Here is a 14076-nt window from a genome sequence, read left to right on the forward strand (position 1 = left end):
GTCTGCAAACTCACTGAGGGAGCACTCGATCCCCTCATCCAGATCATTGATAAAGATATTGAACAGGACTGGCCCCAAAACTGAGCCCTGGGGAACACCGCTCGTGACCGGCCGCCAACTGGATTTAACTCCGTTGACCACAACGCTCTGGGCTCGGCCGTCCAGCCAGTTTTTTACCCAGCGAAGAGTGCACCTGTCTAAGCCGTGAGCCGCCAGCTTCTCTAGGAGAATGCCATGGGAGACAGTGTCAAAGGCTTTACTGAAGTCCAGGCAGACCACATCCACAGCCTTTCCCTCATCCACGAGGCGGGTCACCTGGTCATAGAAGGAGATCAGGTTGGTCAAGCAGGACCTGCCTTCCATGAACCCGTGCTGGCTGGGCCTGATCCCCTGGTTGTCCTGCACAGGCCTTGTGAGCGCCCTCAAAACGAACCGCTCCATAATCTTGCCCGGCACCGAGGTCAGGCTGACCAGCCTGTGGTTCCCCGGATCCTTCTTCTGGCCCTTCTTGTAGATGGGACGCCACATTGGCAAGCCTCCAGTCATCCCGGACTTCCCCTTTAACAGATATCGAAAGAATTAACCATGTGCTACAACCAGAATCTAAACCTAAACTAGACTGCCATTGCAGCACAATCACAATTGTGCTGTGTGTGGCCCCAGAGGTAGGTAAAGATACTGACCTGAAATACTTAAAAACTTCAGCAAAACTTCAACTTTCAAACTGAGCAAAGCAGATACAATGGTTATGAAGAACTGAGAGGGAGGGTAGCTGCAATCTGTAATCTGATATGACAAGCATCTACCTCAAAACCCAAATTCTGAACTGGGGGGTAAGGAGGTTGTTTTTATTTTCATCAGCCACCCACAAATCAGAGTAACTCCTACGGAATTCATTGGGTTCAGCAAACCCATATTGTGAAATGTTTCTTACCTTGTGCAATGTTTCAAATTCTTACACATTATGATAATTAGACGGCCAACAATTTAATCTGGGAATATAAACTAACACTGTATTATTTATCTGCAGGCGTTTCATGTGTCCCTGTGCTATGTGCTTTACAAAAGAAGGACAGAAAAGCACATAAGCCAAGCAAAATACGAGAGACAAGAGAGAAATTTTATCTTTTTAAACATAATATCATAGACATGACTTGTAGATTTGACAGCATTCAAAATTCTTTGCCCTTAAAACTACTTTGTTACATGAATTTGAGGCCGTTGCAGGAAATAATGCATTTTTGACATTACAATTTTTTTTTCATAATGAGAGATAACACATTTGATATTTTAAATATTTAGATTATCCAGATCAAATATTAGCCAGGTAGTTCAGTGCCAGGCACTTTAAAATATGAGGTTCTATGGATTAAAATTTGTGCTTTCCCTTGGCATCAAAGATTACAAAAACAGTTTTTAGCATCATCACTGAATGCCCTAATGCCCTTTCCCGTCATTCTTCAGAGCATGTATTATACTGCTTAATGATCATCCAAAACTCCATAGCTAGCTTTATTTGAATGATGCTGGTGTGCATGCTGGTTTAATACATTAAACCTTTAGCTATCCTTTGGGGCAAAGGACAGTATGAAAATGAAAGGTCATCTCTTTAGCAATACTGTAGCCGTCAACAGAAAGGAAAATACTTTATACAAAACCTGAAAATTTATGGATTTTTTAAAATCTCATTTAAGAATTTACATATTTCACTTACTGCTGTTGCTCAATGAAAATAAAAAGACTTGCCCATAAATGAGACAGTTGAACAGAAAGAGTTGTGTGCCTATGAATTATAGTTCCAGACTGCTTATACTCTGCCTTAAAGCTGTGTATTCTTTCTCTCTACTTGTGCAATGCATTTATATTGGAAGGCCCTCTTAAAACTGGGTGATCTATTGGTTTAGGGAGCTAAAGATTAATTCCAGATGTGGTCATGCTCTTCTAGCCCTTCAAAAAGTAACTACTGCACCATCTGTTTTGTAATAGACAATTTCAAAGAGTGCCAAGGGGAATGTTAAAGACATTGGTCAAACGGCCACATATACCTCACACACAGGAATCCTAGAGGTCATAGTGCCTCAGACAGATTCATATTTTCACTTTTTCTCTCCATTGTTCCACCACAGAAACTCAAGGAACAGCTCTCCTTCGTCCCAAAACAGGAAGGAGATGTTTTCCAGATTATTACCAGCGTCGACATGTATGAGGCCAAATTCAGAACCTGAATTCGTGGAATGACTGGAATTCATGGTGACATGTCTCTTATACCTGCCCCAGTTTTGGATTCTTGTAGATCATTCCAAACAGCTTTGGTTTTTTTTAAATGAACTCAGCAGCAGGAGGTTAATGCTAAACTGACTTCAGATCTGGCTGGTTGCCCAAGACAAATGAAAGGTGCAGCAGGTAATGAAGGGTTATTCCAGATCATGATCATTTTTTTTTTTCCTGGTTATTTCAGGGAGCTCAAAATAAAGGAATTGTGTCTGTTCTTCTAAATACAGTGTTATGCATCAGCATCTACATCTCGGGTGTATAACAAAGATGCTGGTCTAGCACCAGCATAACTTAAATTCTTCACAACAGTAAAACCGGAGTAAAAGAATTTTCTGAAGACTTCCTAAGTATAAATCTGAATTTCAGAGCAGTAACTCATGATTTATACCAAATAGTCCTGAGAAAAGGTCTAAAATGAAAACAAAAGGAAACAGAAAATCTACTAGAGGTTAGACAATCACAATCTTGTGCAGTCCCAGAGTCATTTTTGCTGCAGTGACATTAAGTAAATCATTGGTAAAAAGAAATAAAGATTAACAACGTGTCTCCAGTTCACTCCTCTTTGGTTTTTCCAGTGCATCCAGTCATGTTTTATACCAATTCTTGTAATAAGTTATTACAAAAATAGCTTAGGGCTAGCAGGCTAGTGTACCTTCTTAAGTTTTGTTGACTTTGCTGTGGTTCTTTCCATTCAACAGCACACTGCAGAATCAGTGCCTTAGACTGTAAGCTTAGTGTCTGGGTATACTCCAGCTAGATCTTCAAGTTCAAAGTTTGCTGCTGGTAAGTAGGAAATAAATTAATAGGAATAACAGCCCCTCACCATTTGCCTCTCCTTAGTATTGTTAGAACCTAATTTCTCTTAAGCCACGGTCTATTTGGGTGGTGTAAGGGAATTCCATGCAGTAAGATTTGTGCTTTTTCAGTACTAAACACTATTAAAACAAAGAATGGTTGGAAAGCGGAATAGGAAATGTCTGCTTTGGAGGGCATCATCACAGCTTTTAAAATTAAAGTCATCCAAAAGAAATACATTCTGAGAGGCTAATATACATTTTGGTGTAGGAGGATGCATACACATCTGTTAGCTAAAGCAAAGGCCCCATGGCTTAGGACAAGATTTAATTCAAAATATTAGACGCAATAAGTAATACTTAGAACTAGATGTTATACATTGCAGCTACACACAATTACACTCCAAACTAAAATCTGCAAGAAGAAAATGGTGCCTGAAAGAAGGATCCAAACCAGAAAATATTTTAAGTGAAAATCACGTGGAGCTAGCCTGTAGAAATCGTAGAGAAGAGATGGTTTTGAAATCCCAGTCTCTACAGAGCTAACATATCTCCTCCAGAGCTACAGAAACATCTCTCATCTCATCTTATGTAAGTATCTGTACTCCCCAAAAACCCCACAAAACAAGCCAAACAAACAAACAAACAAAGCAATCTGAATAAAACTCACTCTTGCAAACCAAGCAGTGTAGTATTCACATCTCTTCTGAGGCTGGTGTTCCCAGAAGAAAAGACCTCCAGAATGAAGAGGCACATAGGGAGAGTTTTGTTTTAGACATTCATGTTAACACCTCATCTTAATTCCTGCTTTTGTTGAAGAAGCAAAGACAACCTCTTTTTATCCGTTCTAGAACATAGTTAATAGATTATCAGAGTCACAAATCCTACTCTATTCCTGTGCTTTCTAGGCACAAATTCTGCCTTTAACTAAGTCATGCAACATAGGGCTGAAGACTGACCCATCCTTTGAAAAATAGACAAGAATTAGCTTAGGTGAATTAGTTGGAGCTCAAATAACGAAAATCCAGAAACTCACTGCCAGTAACTCCTCTTTCCTTATTCTATAGTGGACCTAACTCTAAATTCAACCCTAAATGTACAGATAAATCTTTCAGAGCTCACTGTTTTGTGGGCTGAGAGGCTAATTTGCTCCAGCTGAGCCCAGAACTCACCCACTTCACTCTAAGGACAGACACCTGTGGCACATCTTTTGCACGGGAAAGACATGCCAGCCACTTGCTAGCTATTGGCTGGGTCATACGCACCTTGTCAAAAGTGATCTATTTCCTTTAAGATGTATAGATCCAAAATTACACAGCCCAGAGAAAAAAGAAAGCAATCATTTTATTCACTTGACAAATGCTGTCTTGAGGAGAGTTCGATTTGTAACCGTAGTTAATCATTCACAAACAAAAGAATACAGTTTTAAAAAATAACTTATTTGTTCCTCGCAGCAGAGGATTAAGACATGGTGTACTGGGTAACCGGCACAGAATACATGCTCTATGGAAATAATGGTATTCTAGTGCACATTTTTTGGAAAACTTTATCACTTTAACTTTCATTGTCTTTGTACCTCAGAGGCAAGAATTACTACATAGAAAGGTCCAGTCATCTTTTGAAATGACTGGATAGTAGTTCTTTATTCGAGGGCATTTATTTTTTTTTTTTCGCTGAGAGTGTTGCATCCAGCTAGGACGGATGTTTCCCACCTGACAACCTGCCCAAATCACAATTACCGGCCACAAACTCCGTGTCGCTGCTAACGACTGCAGGGTTCCCCCCGGTTCGCCTGACAGGAGGAGCTCCTCCGTTACTGTTGTGGGGTTACAAGCGTCACCAGGCGAACAGCACAGAAATTACCCCGGCCACGCTGAAGGACGCGGCCGGGGGGCACAGTTGCGCCCGGCGGGAGAAGTGCCGCCGGCCCCGCCCGGCACCTGCCGCGCGCCCCGCGCCGCCTTCCCTCCTCCCCGGCGGCCAGCCGCGGGGGTCGCCGGCCTTCTCGTGCTACTCTTCCGCGCAGGCAGTTGCTGGAGGTGCACGGTTGTCCACGGGGAGACAGGCGCCACGGCAATCTCCGCACTGAAACTGCACCTACCCCAGAAACCTGAATCAGCGTTTCCGTGGGTCTTCGGCTTTACACGTTATGTATACCTGTGCATGCGCGGTGGATGCGTAACGTGTGCAAGGCAGGGGACGCGTAGCGTTTGCAATCACTTGCAATCCCCAGGCTCTCTTGGGACTGAGCCCATGTGAAAACCTGGCTTTTAAGGTGCTGTCCCCAAAATTTTGCGGAGCGAAGCCAGGGCCTCCCAGCCCTTGCTCCCCCACCATCCTCCGAGGGCCGTCTCCCACCTTCCGCGCGGGGGAAGGGCCCCGAAGCGGGGCTGCGCTACACTGCTCGGCCCGGCCCGGCCCAGCCAGGCCTAGCAGCGCCGGAGCGGGGCCGCGCCGCGCTCCCGGCCCAGGCCGCAGGGGGCGGTCCGGGCCCGGCGTCTCTCGTCCGGGCGCAGGCGCCACAGTGAGCCCGCGGCGGAGGGCTGCCCGCCCGGGGACGGCGGCTCCATGCGCTGCCAGGTAGGTGTAGCCTGCCGGCGCCCCTGGCGAGCGGGGCCCGGCTAGAGGCTAGGCGGGTGCCGGGGAAGGCGGCGCGGCTCCCTCAGCCCCTCTCCTCGGCGGGCGGAGGCGCCGGGCGGGCGAGGCCTGGACGGCGGGAGCGGGACACGGATCCGCGCTTACCCCCCCCGCCCTTCCCTGCTGTCCTTCTGACAGCCGGGACAGGAGGAGCGCGACAGAGCTTATCGGCGTTAAAAAAAGGCAGGGAGAGCTTTTCCTCCCGCTGGTTTGGTTTCGGTTGTTTGTTTTGGTGTTTGCGGAGAAGTTCATGTGCAGTAGCGGTGTTTTTTTCAGTAGGCCCCGCTCCCCTGACCGGCGTTTGCTCCCCGAGCAGGTCTCGGTGCTGTATTTCGCCAGGAGCGCGGAACTGGCGGGGCTGCGCTGCGAGACCCTCTCGGTGCCGCGGCAGATCACCTCTTTGCAGCTCTGGGAGGAGATCGTCAAGGTTCACCCCAGGTACTCAGGAAAGATACTGGTGAGGTGCACAAAGATTACCGTGGTTGGGGGCTTTTTGGTAAATACAAATTCAGCGTTTAGAGTTGAGCTGGAACACGTATCAGTACTTTAATACCATAAAAACAGTGACATTACCTTTTTCTTGTAACTTGCAGCAAGCGTTTTGTGTTTTGGCCAATTGGAAATGCTGTAGCTTTATGCATACGCAAGGAAAGACTAGGTCCAATGAATGTACCCAAGAGGTGCGCCTGAGGGGTACTGTAAGACATGTGGCCCCTTGTCCAGGAGGGCCATGGAGTGGTAACTCTGCTGCACGTGAAAACTGAGCTGTATATTAACCTGTGGAGAAGGTGAGATGTCTCAAGGAGGGAGCAAGCACAGCTAGGGCAATAAATAAGAAATTCATGATAATGTGCAGGTGTTTTTGATCACTTATCTTGAACTGAACTGTTAGCCATTGGTCTGAGCTTATGGGACACTCTGGAAGGCAGGTCAAGAAGGGAGCTGAAGCCCTGCCACAGAGTTCCAGCCACTCAACCCTTACATAGGAAATAGGCTCAGCCGCTTTCAACCTCCTCTGCTTTGAAAAAAAAAACCCACACTGCTGGTTGCATTTCATAGGGAGTCTGGTCCTGAGAAAGTGCTAGGTGTGCGCGATAAGGAACCCCTGCAGTGCAGGGAGGTGTCAGCAGAAATCCCCCCTCAGGTTAAGGCTGAGGGAAGGTGCTCAGTCCTGTCAAGAATGAGTCTGATAGACAAAGATGTGACACAGTTTTGGAGGGGGGAGTAAAGAAAAGAAAAAAAATGTGAAGTATAACAGAGGTTGAGGTCCTCAGGATTTAGTGCTGAATGCACTGGAATTTCCATAACTTTGGACTTCAGTGCCAAAGTCTTCCTTTAGGCACCACCCTTCTTTATTAGATCTACTCTCAAAGACTATGAAAAACATTAACTATTTAGCAATGGCATCTGTTTCCAAATGAGAAGCTCTAACCAAATGTTAGACCAGGGGCCTTTTCCTCACAGAGAATTTAGACTAGGTGTGTTTTGGAGGAGGAGGAGGCAGTAGGGAATGAGTGTATTTTACTTTGCAGCCTATTATTCAGTGTCAGAAGCAGCAGCAGCACCTTTGGTTGGTTTGCCATAGTTTGTCAACTTTGTCCTTTTATGAATGATGACTTGGGGCAGTATATTTTGCATGTGCAGTTACTTCACAGCGGCCTTCTTGGAAAATGCTTCTGCTCCTAGCTTTTCTGGAAAAACACAACGTAATTGTAGGGCATTGACCACAGACTTCTATTCACATTGCTAATGGATATTCAAACTGCAGCTTAAGCATACTTGACAATGGTCTTCTGTTCCACCCATTTTCCCCAGTGAATTAACTTGCAAGTGACATTAATTAGAGCTCATCCTTCTAATGGGCACTTCAGTTCCATAGTTGCGCTCAGTTCCTCAGTGGCTTGCTTTACTTTCATGCAGTCCCTCCCTTCAGTCTGCCCTCTGAGTCAGTGCTACTATGTTTTTCTCAGCCTGTGTCTTGCCTACTTTTGTCTATTTGGCTGGTAGGAAATAAGATGATTTTTGCTTGTACCCTTTTGGCTTGCCTACTTGTTTCTAGGCAATACAGCTCTCCGCTGTCTGTGTCAGATTTTATAGTCTCAAACAATAACAGTTATCATCCCTGCACCTTCTAAAGTAAAATGTTGGCACTCTTTTTCTGGTATCTTACTGGTGTTGATACTCGCTTATACTCACTGTGTGATTGCATTTAGTCATGAAAGTGACTCCCTGCCTCATGGTATCCAGAGCTGTGGACTCTCACAGCAACATCTCACAGATGTGAAATAAAAAAATACATAGAAGATCTGCCAGAAAACGCACCATATCTGCCCTCTTAGCTCTGTTGCCACTCCTTATCAATAGCTAACTTCAGACCTGTAAGTACAAAAGACCCAAAACCTCATAAACTGTGAGGTTACACAACAAGAGCAACTCTTTGACCACTGAATCTTCATGACATCTCACGAATAGCATCCTGCAGTGCTTCTTGCCATGTAAGAAAATTGCTCCAGTCCAGCCTGACTGAATCAGGGGAACATTTCCTTCTAATCCTGAATGGTTGGAGGGTTGCTACCTCTTGAGTTACCTACTTCTTTGCTAGAAGCTGCTGAAGTGGTCTGGTATACATTGGTTTATTCTGATGTAGGCCTATGACAAATCCAATTCCTGAAAATTATACTGAGTTGGTTTCTCCTGAGTCACCATGAGAAAATCCAAGAGTAGGAGGTGGGCATTAGTTGTATTTTTGAAAGTGTATTGGAAGCAGAGTTGCATAAGTCTCAGTGGTATTCACCTCAGCTGCCTAGACTGTGCAGCAGTTTGTTGTTTAATGAAATCGCATGGTTAAATGCAATCACTCTATTTAGAAACCTGTTTGTGCTCCTGCCAATCTCCCTCAGGCTTGCTGTCATCCGGGATCAAGTGGTTTTTGCTGTTCGGCAGGAGTACGTGCTTCTTGGAGATCAGCTTCTGGTCCTGCAGTCCGGAGACGAGGTTGCCATCATCCCACCAATTAGTGGAGGCTGAATTTGCCCCAGTTCTGTTAGGTAGGTATTACTTCTTGCTTAGTTTCCTATGGAGTGTCATCCCATGCTAACGTATCTCGTGGATTCTGTATAATGTTCCAATAATCTTTTTTTGTTCAGGTCCAGAGATGTGTTTGCACTTCTCTCCCTCCACCCCGGTACTCTTTTGAGAGACCATAACTTGCATTTCCTGCTGGAGAGAACCAGCTGACCAGAAACTATAAGCTGGTGCACCAATAAATGATTAACACATATGCAGTGAATGGAAGAAAACTGCTAGACAGGTCAGGTATTGTTTTGAATTTGGGTTTTATGTCTTGTTACTCTTTTGTAGGTGTTTCTGGCTGCCAGTGGATACCCAGCTTGCTTAAATAAGATAATAATGAAAAATGTCCTGCCACTTTTTAACAGAGAAGATGATACGGAAAAAGAATTGACTGCTGCTTAAAAAAAACCTTTTTTTTTTTGTTTGTTTGTTTGTTGCTGTCAAGGGAATAGTGTCCTTAGAATAGCTTCATTTCTTTGCATGCTTTCAAGTGCCAGTCCATATATTTACTGCAGTTTGTTCCATTGCTGCTGCTCAAAATACTTCTTTTCCTCCTTATTCTTAGATGAACTGATGAGTGGTTTCTACTCAGAGAAGTTAGAAGTGTCTCCTGTGTCACTGAAACAGACCAATAGTATAAGGTCCTGAATTTCCTCGAGAGCATATTAAACTTTAGGGTTAGAACTCTAATCCATGTTTATCTGAAATCTCTGTTTTAAACTGTGTTTGATTTCAGGGTAAGATAGGGAGAAGGGGGCTAACAATCTTACCGCAGATTTACTAGCACAGTAGTCCGTGCTGGTTGATGGTACTGTTAAACTGGGACCTCACACTACTTCTAGTTTCATCCTACTGGACCAGACTTTCCTACCAGGAAGTAACCTGTATGTGTTAAAAACCAGGTCATTGCTTGATATTTGCAGTTAATACTCTCTCAGCAAGTCTGCTGAGATGTGAATTTGCCATGGAGTCTGGTCTCTTGGGGTGAGGAAGTAGATGATGCATGGTGGGGCATCAGCACTGGATGAAAAGCAGTTGGCCAATGCTAGTACCGCCAAAAACAACAACAGTCTGTTTGGTTTCAGCTTTTCTAGTCAGCTATGGATGAAAGCGAAGATGTGCCAAAAGATTTTATCAAGCTCAAGTCTGAAAAGCTCTCTGTAGATGAAGTGTCAGAGCTGGTCATTTCACCATACTGTGGGGCAGTGTCTCTGTTCATTGGTGAGTTTAATATTTCTGAGCTGGATCTCTGGGTGTGTTAATAGTCTAATAAATGGAACCTAGATTGTCCACACCCCAAACTCGTGCTTCTCAAATAAATAAATCTTGAGTTGAGTTGCTTCCCTGCTGGTGTGGCTATCCTGGGGCTGAACAGAACAGCAGCTCTGGAGTACAGGACTGCTTGGGAGCTATTCTCCTGTCCCCTCGGACACACCTTGTTCAAGGTGGGAAGAGGGATGTTGTGGCTATGCAAACCATAGGTCCACAACTGTATGAAAGCTTCTGCAACTCAGATCTTGGTTGAAAGTAAAGTACTATTTTACCCATGGGCTGGTGAAGGTCAAGGCTGATAGCTCTGTCCTCTTGCTTAATGTACATGGTACAGATCTTGAAACCCCTTTGTGCTTAAGCCTTAGTGCTACTGGGCTTCTAAATACTGAGCACTTAAACATTGCATGGGCAAATGCAATAATAGCACCTTAGCAGTTACCACAGAAAATGTCCCAGCCTTGGGCATTACAGACTGCAGACTTGTATAATGTGTAAACTAAATTCTTCCTTGTATATTAAAGATTTCTCTTGTTCAAAGAATCTCTTCACACAGCCATGATTAGGGGAGGTCATATTTGTGCAGTGCTGGCCTTGACCATAGCAGGAGATCCTGGGTTTTACTCAGTGTTTATATATAATGTATTATTATATGATAAATATATAATACAATATATATTATAACTATATAATGTATATTTATTTACTCAGTGCTTCTGTTTGATAAATCATTTGTGTTTAGGTACTACAAGAAATAATTTTGAAGGCAAAAAAGTGATTCACTTAGAATATGAAGCATATACTTCGATGGCAGAGACCGAAATAAAGAAAATCTGCAGAGATGTTAGACAGAAATGGCCATCAGTCAAACATATTGCAGTGCACCATAGACTTGGGTATGTATGGCCAGACCCCATCCTTCTGCAGGTGCAATATTAATCCTTGTCTGGTGCATGGCTGTGCGTACATAGTTGCAGGACATGCAGGAGTCTTTATAAACTGTAATGCAGCAAAGCTGGCTGCAGGATCAAGCTCCTGTTCCAGAGCTAAGTTTCAGAAATCGTCTTTTCAAAAATGTGTGTATTGGTAGTGTTTGCTGGAGTCTACTTTTAGCCTGCAGGGTCCTTGGTGCTGGTTTGAAAGTGGGGAGAAGGGATTGAGATTTCATTCCAGGGAAGGGGAGGCTATTGGTTTGTTCTGTCTTTTTTAAAGATGTGAAGTTGGCAGCACTTTCTTTTTCCTTCTCCTTTCCATTGAGGTGCTGCAGAATGTTCTTATTGTCAGATTTAAGTCAAATTACACCACAGGGAACCTGAAAGCTTAGACTGTGGGGAGGGGAAGGGCATGGTAATTGCTAGCCATGCTTGCTGGAGAACCTCCTGTTGTTCCTTGAATCTTGGGTAAGCATTTTCTGTTGGGTTCAAAACATGGAATACTAGTGTCTGACATACTCTTTAGCCTTCACTGTTCATCAGATTTCTCACTGAAACTAGCAGGATTTGCAGAGTCTGTTCAAATGCTTGTTTCTTTTTCTTTCAGCAGAAGGAACTTAGGAGGTGATCACAAAGGGAAATATTAGCTCTGAGGGGTAGTTTCCTTAGATTTCCTGTATAATCAATAGAGAGAGTGGTTCTCTTGAGGGCAGCTCAAAGCATTTAAGCTCAGATTTTTCCTATGAACCGTTTGCCAGAGGAGTCTTAGTATAGAGGGAGAGTTGGGAGGCTTTTGGGAATACTACCCTTGTGAGGAGCAACATAAAACTTGTGCTACTTCTGTTAAGTTTGGAAAACAACACACCAAACAGGAAAAACTTTGTAATTTGAAATCTGCATTTGTCAAAAATTAAGTTTCATTGCAAAATCTGCATAGTTTGAGGCACTTAATTTCTTCTTTCACAAATTCTTGTGCAAACTGAGATGATTTCTTAGGTTTTCAGATAAGAACTGGCTGTTCCTAACTTGTTATTGTTCATTATTAAGCCAGCTTCCAGTGAGTTTCCTATGCATTGTTGCAAGTTAGCAATTTTTCCCTCTTAATTCTATAGACTTTATTGAAAAAAAAAAAAAGAATGGAAGAAAAAAGCCTATGTCTGGTGGGTTTATTTATTCTGAAGCGTGGAATTCTCACATCTGGTACTGATTTTGGTTGTGGTTTTCTTTCTTTTAAGAAGTGTATAATCTTTTGGACATGGCTTGACACTTACTCAGTATGAGTGAGTCAGGAGAGCGTGTGGCCAGAATACTGACGTGACATGGCCACAACTTTTGGGTGCTCTTGATGTTAAGCATTAGCTAAAGCTGCTGTTGTTCCTCTTCTCTCCCTAGCGTGGTTCCAATAACTGAAGCAAGTGTAATTATTGCAGTGTCCTCTCCACACAGAGCAGAATCCCTTGAAGCTGTAATGTACTGCATCAATACCTTGAAAGCATCCGTCCCAATATGGAAAAAGGTATGTTTGGGGACAAATTTGATTTTCGACCTGTGCCAGGGTCTTACACAGCTGGGCTAAAGGCTGCTGCTGCTTTTAAGGGAAGCAGCTGAAGCATTACAGGCAGCAGTTGCTCCTGATGGGATGCCAATGTCTAGCATCAGTTTCTTCTAATGCAGCCAGGCCCATCCGTGGCAGATAGGGCACCTGGAAGGCCCTCCCTTGCCTGTAGCATCCAGCTCCTTTTCCTTTTAACGCCATCCTAGGGTCAAAGTGAAGGAGCCCTGAGCTCTCCTCTTCTGAGTGGCAAAACTCAGTTCTGCACAGGCTTGTGGAAGAACTTTGAGTCAGCTTTGCTTTGGACAGCATTGCAGTTTGCAAGTAAAAGTGGCATTTCTTGTCTTTCTGTATTCCTCTCATCCCTGTGGCCTTGAGAAAACACAAAGCATTAAGCAACAGCACACAATGAAGGGATGAGCAGAGGTCCCAAAGCTAGTATGGGAACACAACAATGTGTGGAGAGACCAACCCAGGTCTAGGAAGAGCCTCATTGCATAACCACGGTATTGCATGCAAGTAATGAGCATTACCTCTGCCTTGTCTCCCAGGCAGAACGTGGCATGTGGTAACAGTGATGTTCTCTACATTACTCCACTTTTCTGACACCTCTTTCAGGACACTGGAGTTCTGTGGTCTCGGAAAGAACAATCAGGGGCTCCGAGCCCTGCTGAATTTGCTGCTTAGGACTGGACTGCTGCTGGGTAGTCCAGTCTGTCCTGAAGATCTAATACTTACTGTATTTCATGTATTTTTGAAATTTTTATTTTTTTTAACATAGATGTTTTGTATACACTTAAATGCTCTCCTAAAAATTAGAGTAAGTTAACATGGCAACATGTAAAAAGGGCCGTTTCAAACACAAGTGCTGTGTACTCTACAGCTTTTACATCATTCCTCCTAGATCTCTTTCTTGAATTGACTTCAGTATAGACGGGCCCTTCCAGATTTAATGGGGCTCGGCTTGAGGTTCAGCATCTGCCCACATGTAAGTCAGTATGTTCTAAGGGTGCTGCCCTTTTTTCTGTTTGCCAGCCAAGAGCTGTGTAGTCCTGTTGTGATCAGTAAATAATAGCAGGATGGCTGTTGAGTTGTTTGGCCTGGCTTGTGGCTGTATGTAGCAGACTCCCACAATATTTCCCATTCTTTGTTTATATTTGCAGGAGATTTATGAGGATGAATATTCTTGGAAAGAAAACAAGGAATGCTTTTGGGCCAATTCAGAAAAATAACTGTACTCTTTTAAAAATAAAGTGTTACTGTTCCTAATGAGCATACTGGTTTAGCTTTGAGTTGTTTTTACAGAGAATCTATATGTTTTTAAGCAGTTGTAATAGACATTTCAATCTGAATAATTTAATTAGAACTGAATGAAATGAATGAGTAATAATTAGGCTTTTTAAGTGTTCTTGACTCTCCGTTGAGATTATCTCTTTGTGCATTTTAACACGGAGTCAGTTTTTAAAACAATCTTCCGTAAAATTCTTGGTTGCAAGGTGTTTAGTCCTCTGTGATATATACTGCTTTAATGCCTTTACATTCATAG

General features: G+C 43.6%; 2 protein-coding genes across 2 annotated transcripts; both read left to right on the top strand.

The window, feature by feature from the left end:
* Nucleotides 1-5555: 5555 nt before the first annotated feature.
* LOC142075378 (molybdopterin synthase sulfur carrier subunit-like) lies at nt 5556-13803 on the top strand. The gene is made up of 8 exons (XM_075136606.1): nt 5556-5648; nt 6022-6143; nt 8606-8752; nt 8852-9015; nt 9863-9998; nt 12371-12494; nt 13435-13518; nt 13694-13803. The coding sequence occupies exons 1-3, from the start codon at nt 5637-5639 to the stop codon at nt 8730-8732; spliced, it is 261 nt and encodes an 86-aa protein (XP_074992707.1). The 5' UTR covers nt 5556-5636; the 3' UTR covers nt 8733-8752; nt 8852-9015; nt 9863-9998; nt 12371-12494; nt 13435-13518; nt 13694-13803.
* On the top strand, nt 9863-13803 carry LOC142075377 (molybdopterin synthase catalytic subunit). Its single transcript, XM_075136604.1, has 4 exons — nt 9863-9998; nt 10789-10942; nt 12371-12494; nt 13694-13803. Exons 1-4 carry the CDS (start codon nt 9878-9880, stop codon nt 13760-13762), a joined length of 468 nt encoding a protein of 155 aa, XP_074992705.1. The 5' UTR covers nt 9863-9877; the 3' UTR covers nt 13763-13803.
* Nucleotides 13804-14076: the final 273 nt, after the last annotated feature.

Source organism: Calonectris borealis, chromosome Z (genome assembly GCF_964195595.1).
Source record: "Calonectris borealis chromosome Z, bCalBor7.hap1.2, whole genome shotgun sequence".
Lineage (NCBI taxonomy): Eukaryota > Metazoa > Chordata > Aves > Procellariiformes > Procellariidae > Calonectris > Calonectris borealis.

Coding starts and splice junctions, on each gene's coding strand:
- LOC142075378 (XM_075136606.1), top strand. Junction 6,144..8,605: donor ATCGTCAAGGTTCACCCCAG/GTACTCAGGAAA, acceptor AATCTCCCTCAG/GCTTGCTGTCATCCGGGATC.
- LOC142075377 (XM_075136604.1), top strand. CDS start 9,878: ATGGATGAAAGCGAAGATGTGCCAAAAGATTTTATCAAGCTCAAGTCT. Junction 10,943..12,370: donor GCAGTGCACCATAGACTTGG/GTATGTATGGCC, acceptor TTCTCTCCCTAG/CGTGGTTCCAATAACTGAAG. Junction 12,495..13,693: donor CCGTCCCAATATGGAAAAAG/GTATGTTTGGGG, acceptor TTATATTTGCAG/GAGATTTATGAGGATGAATA.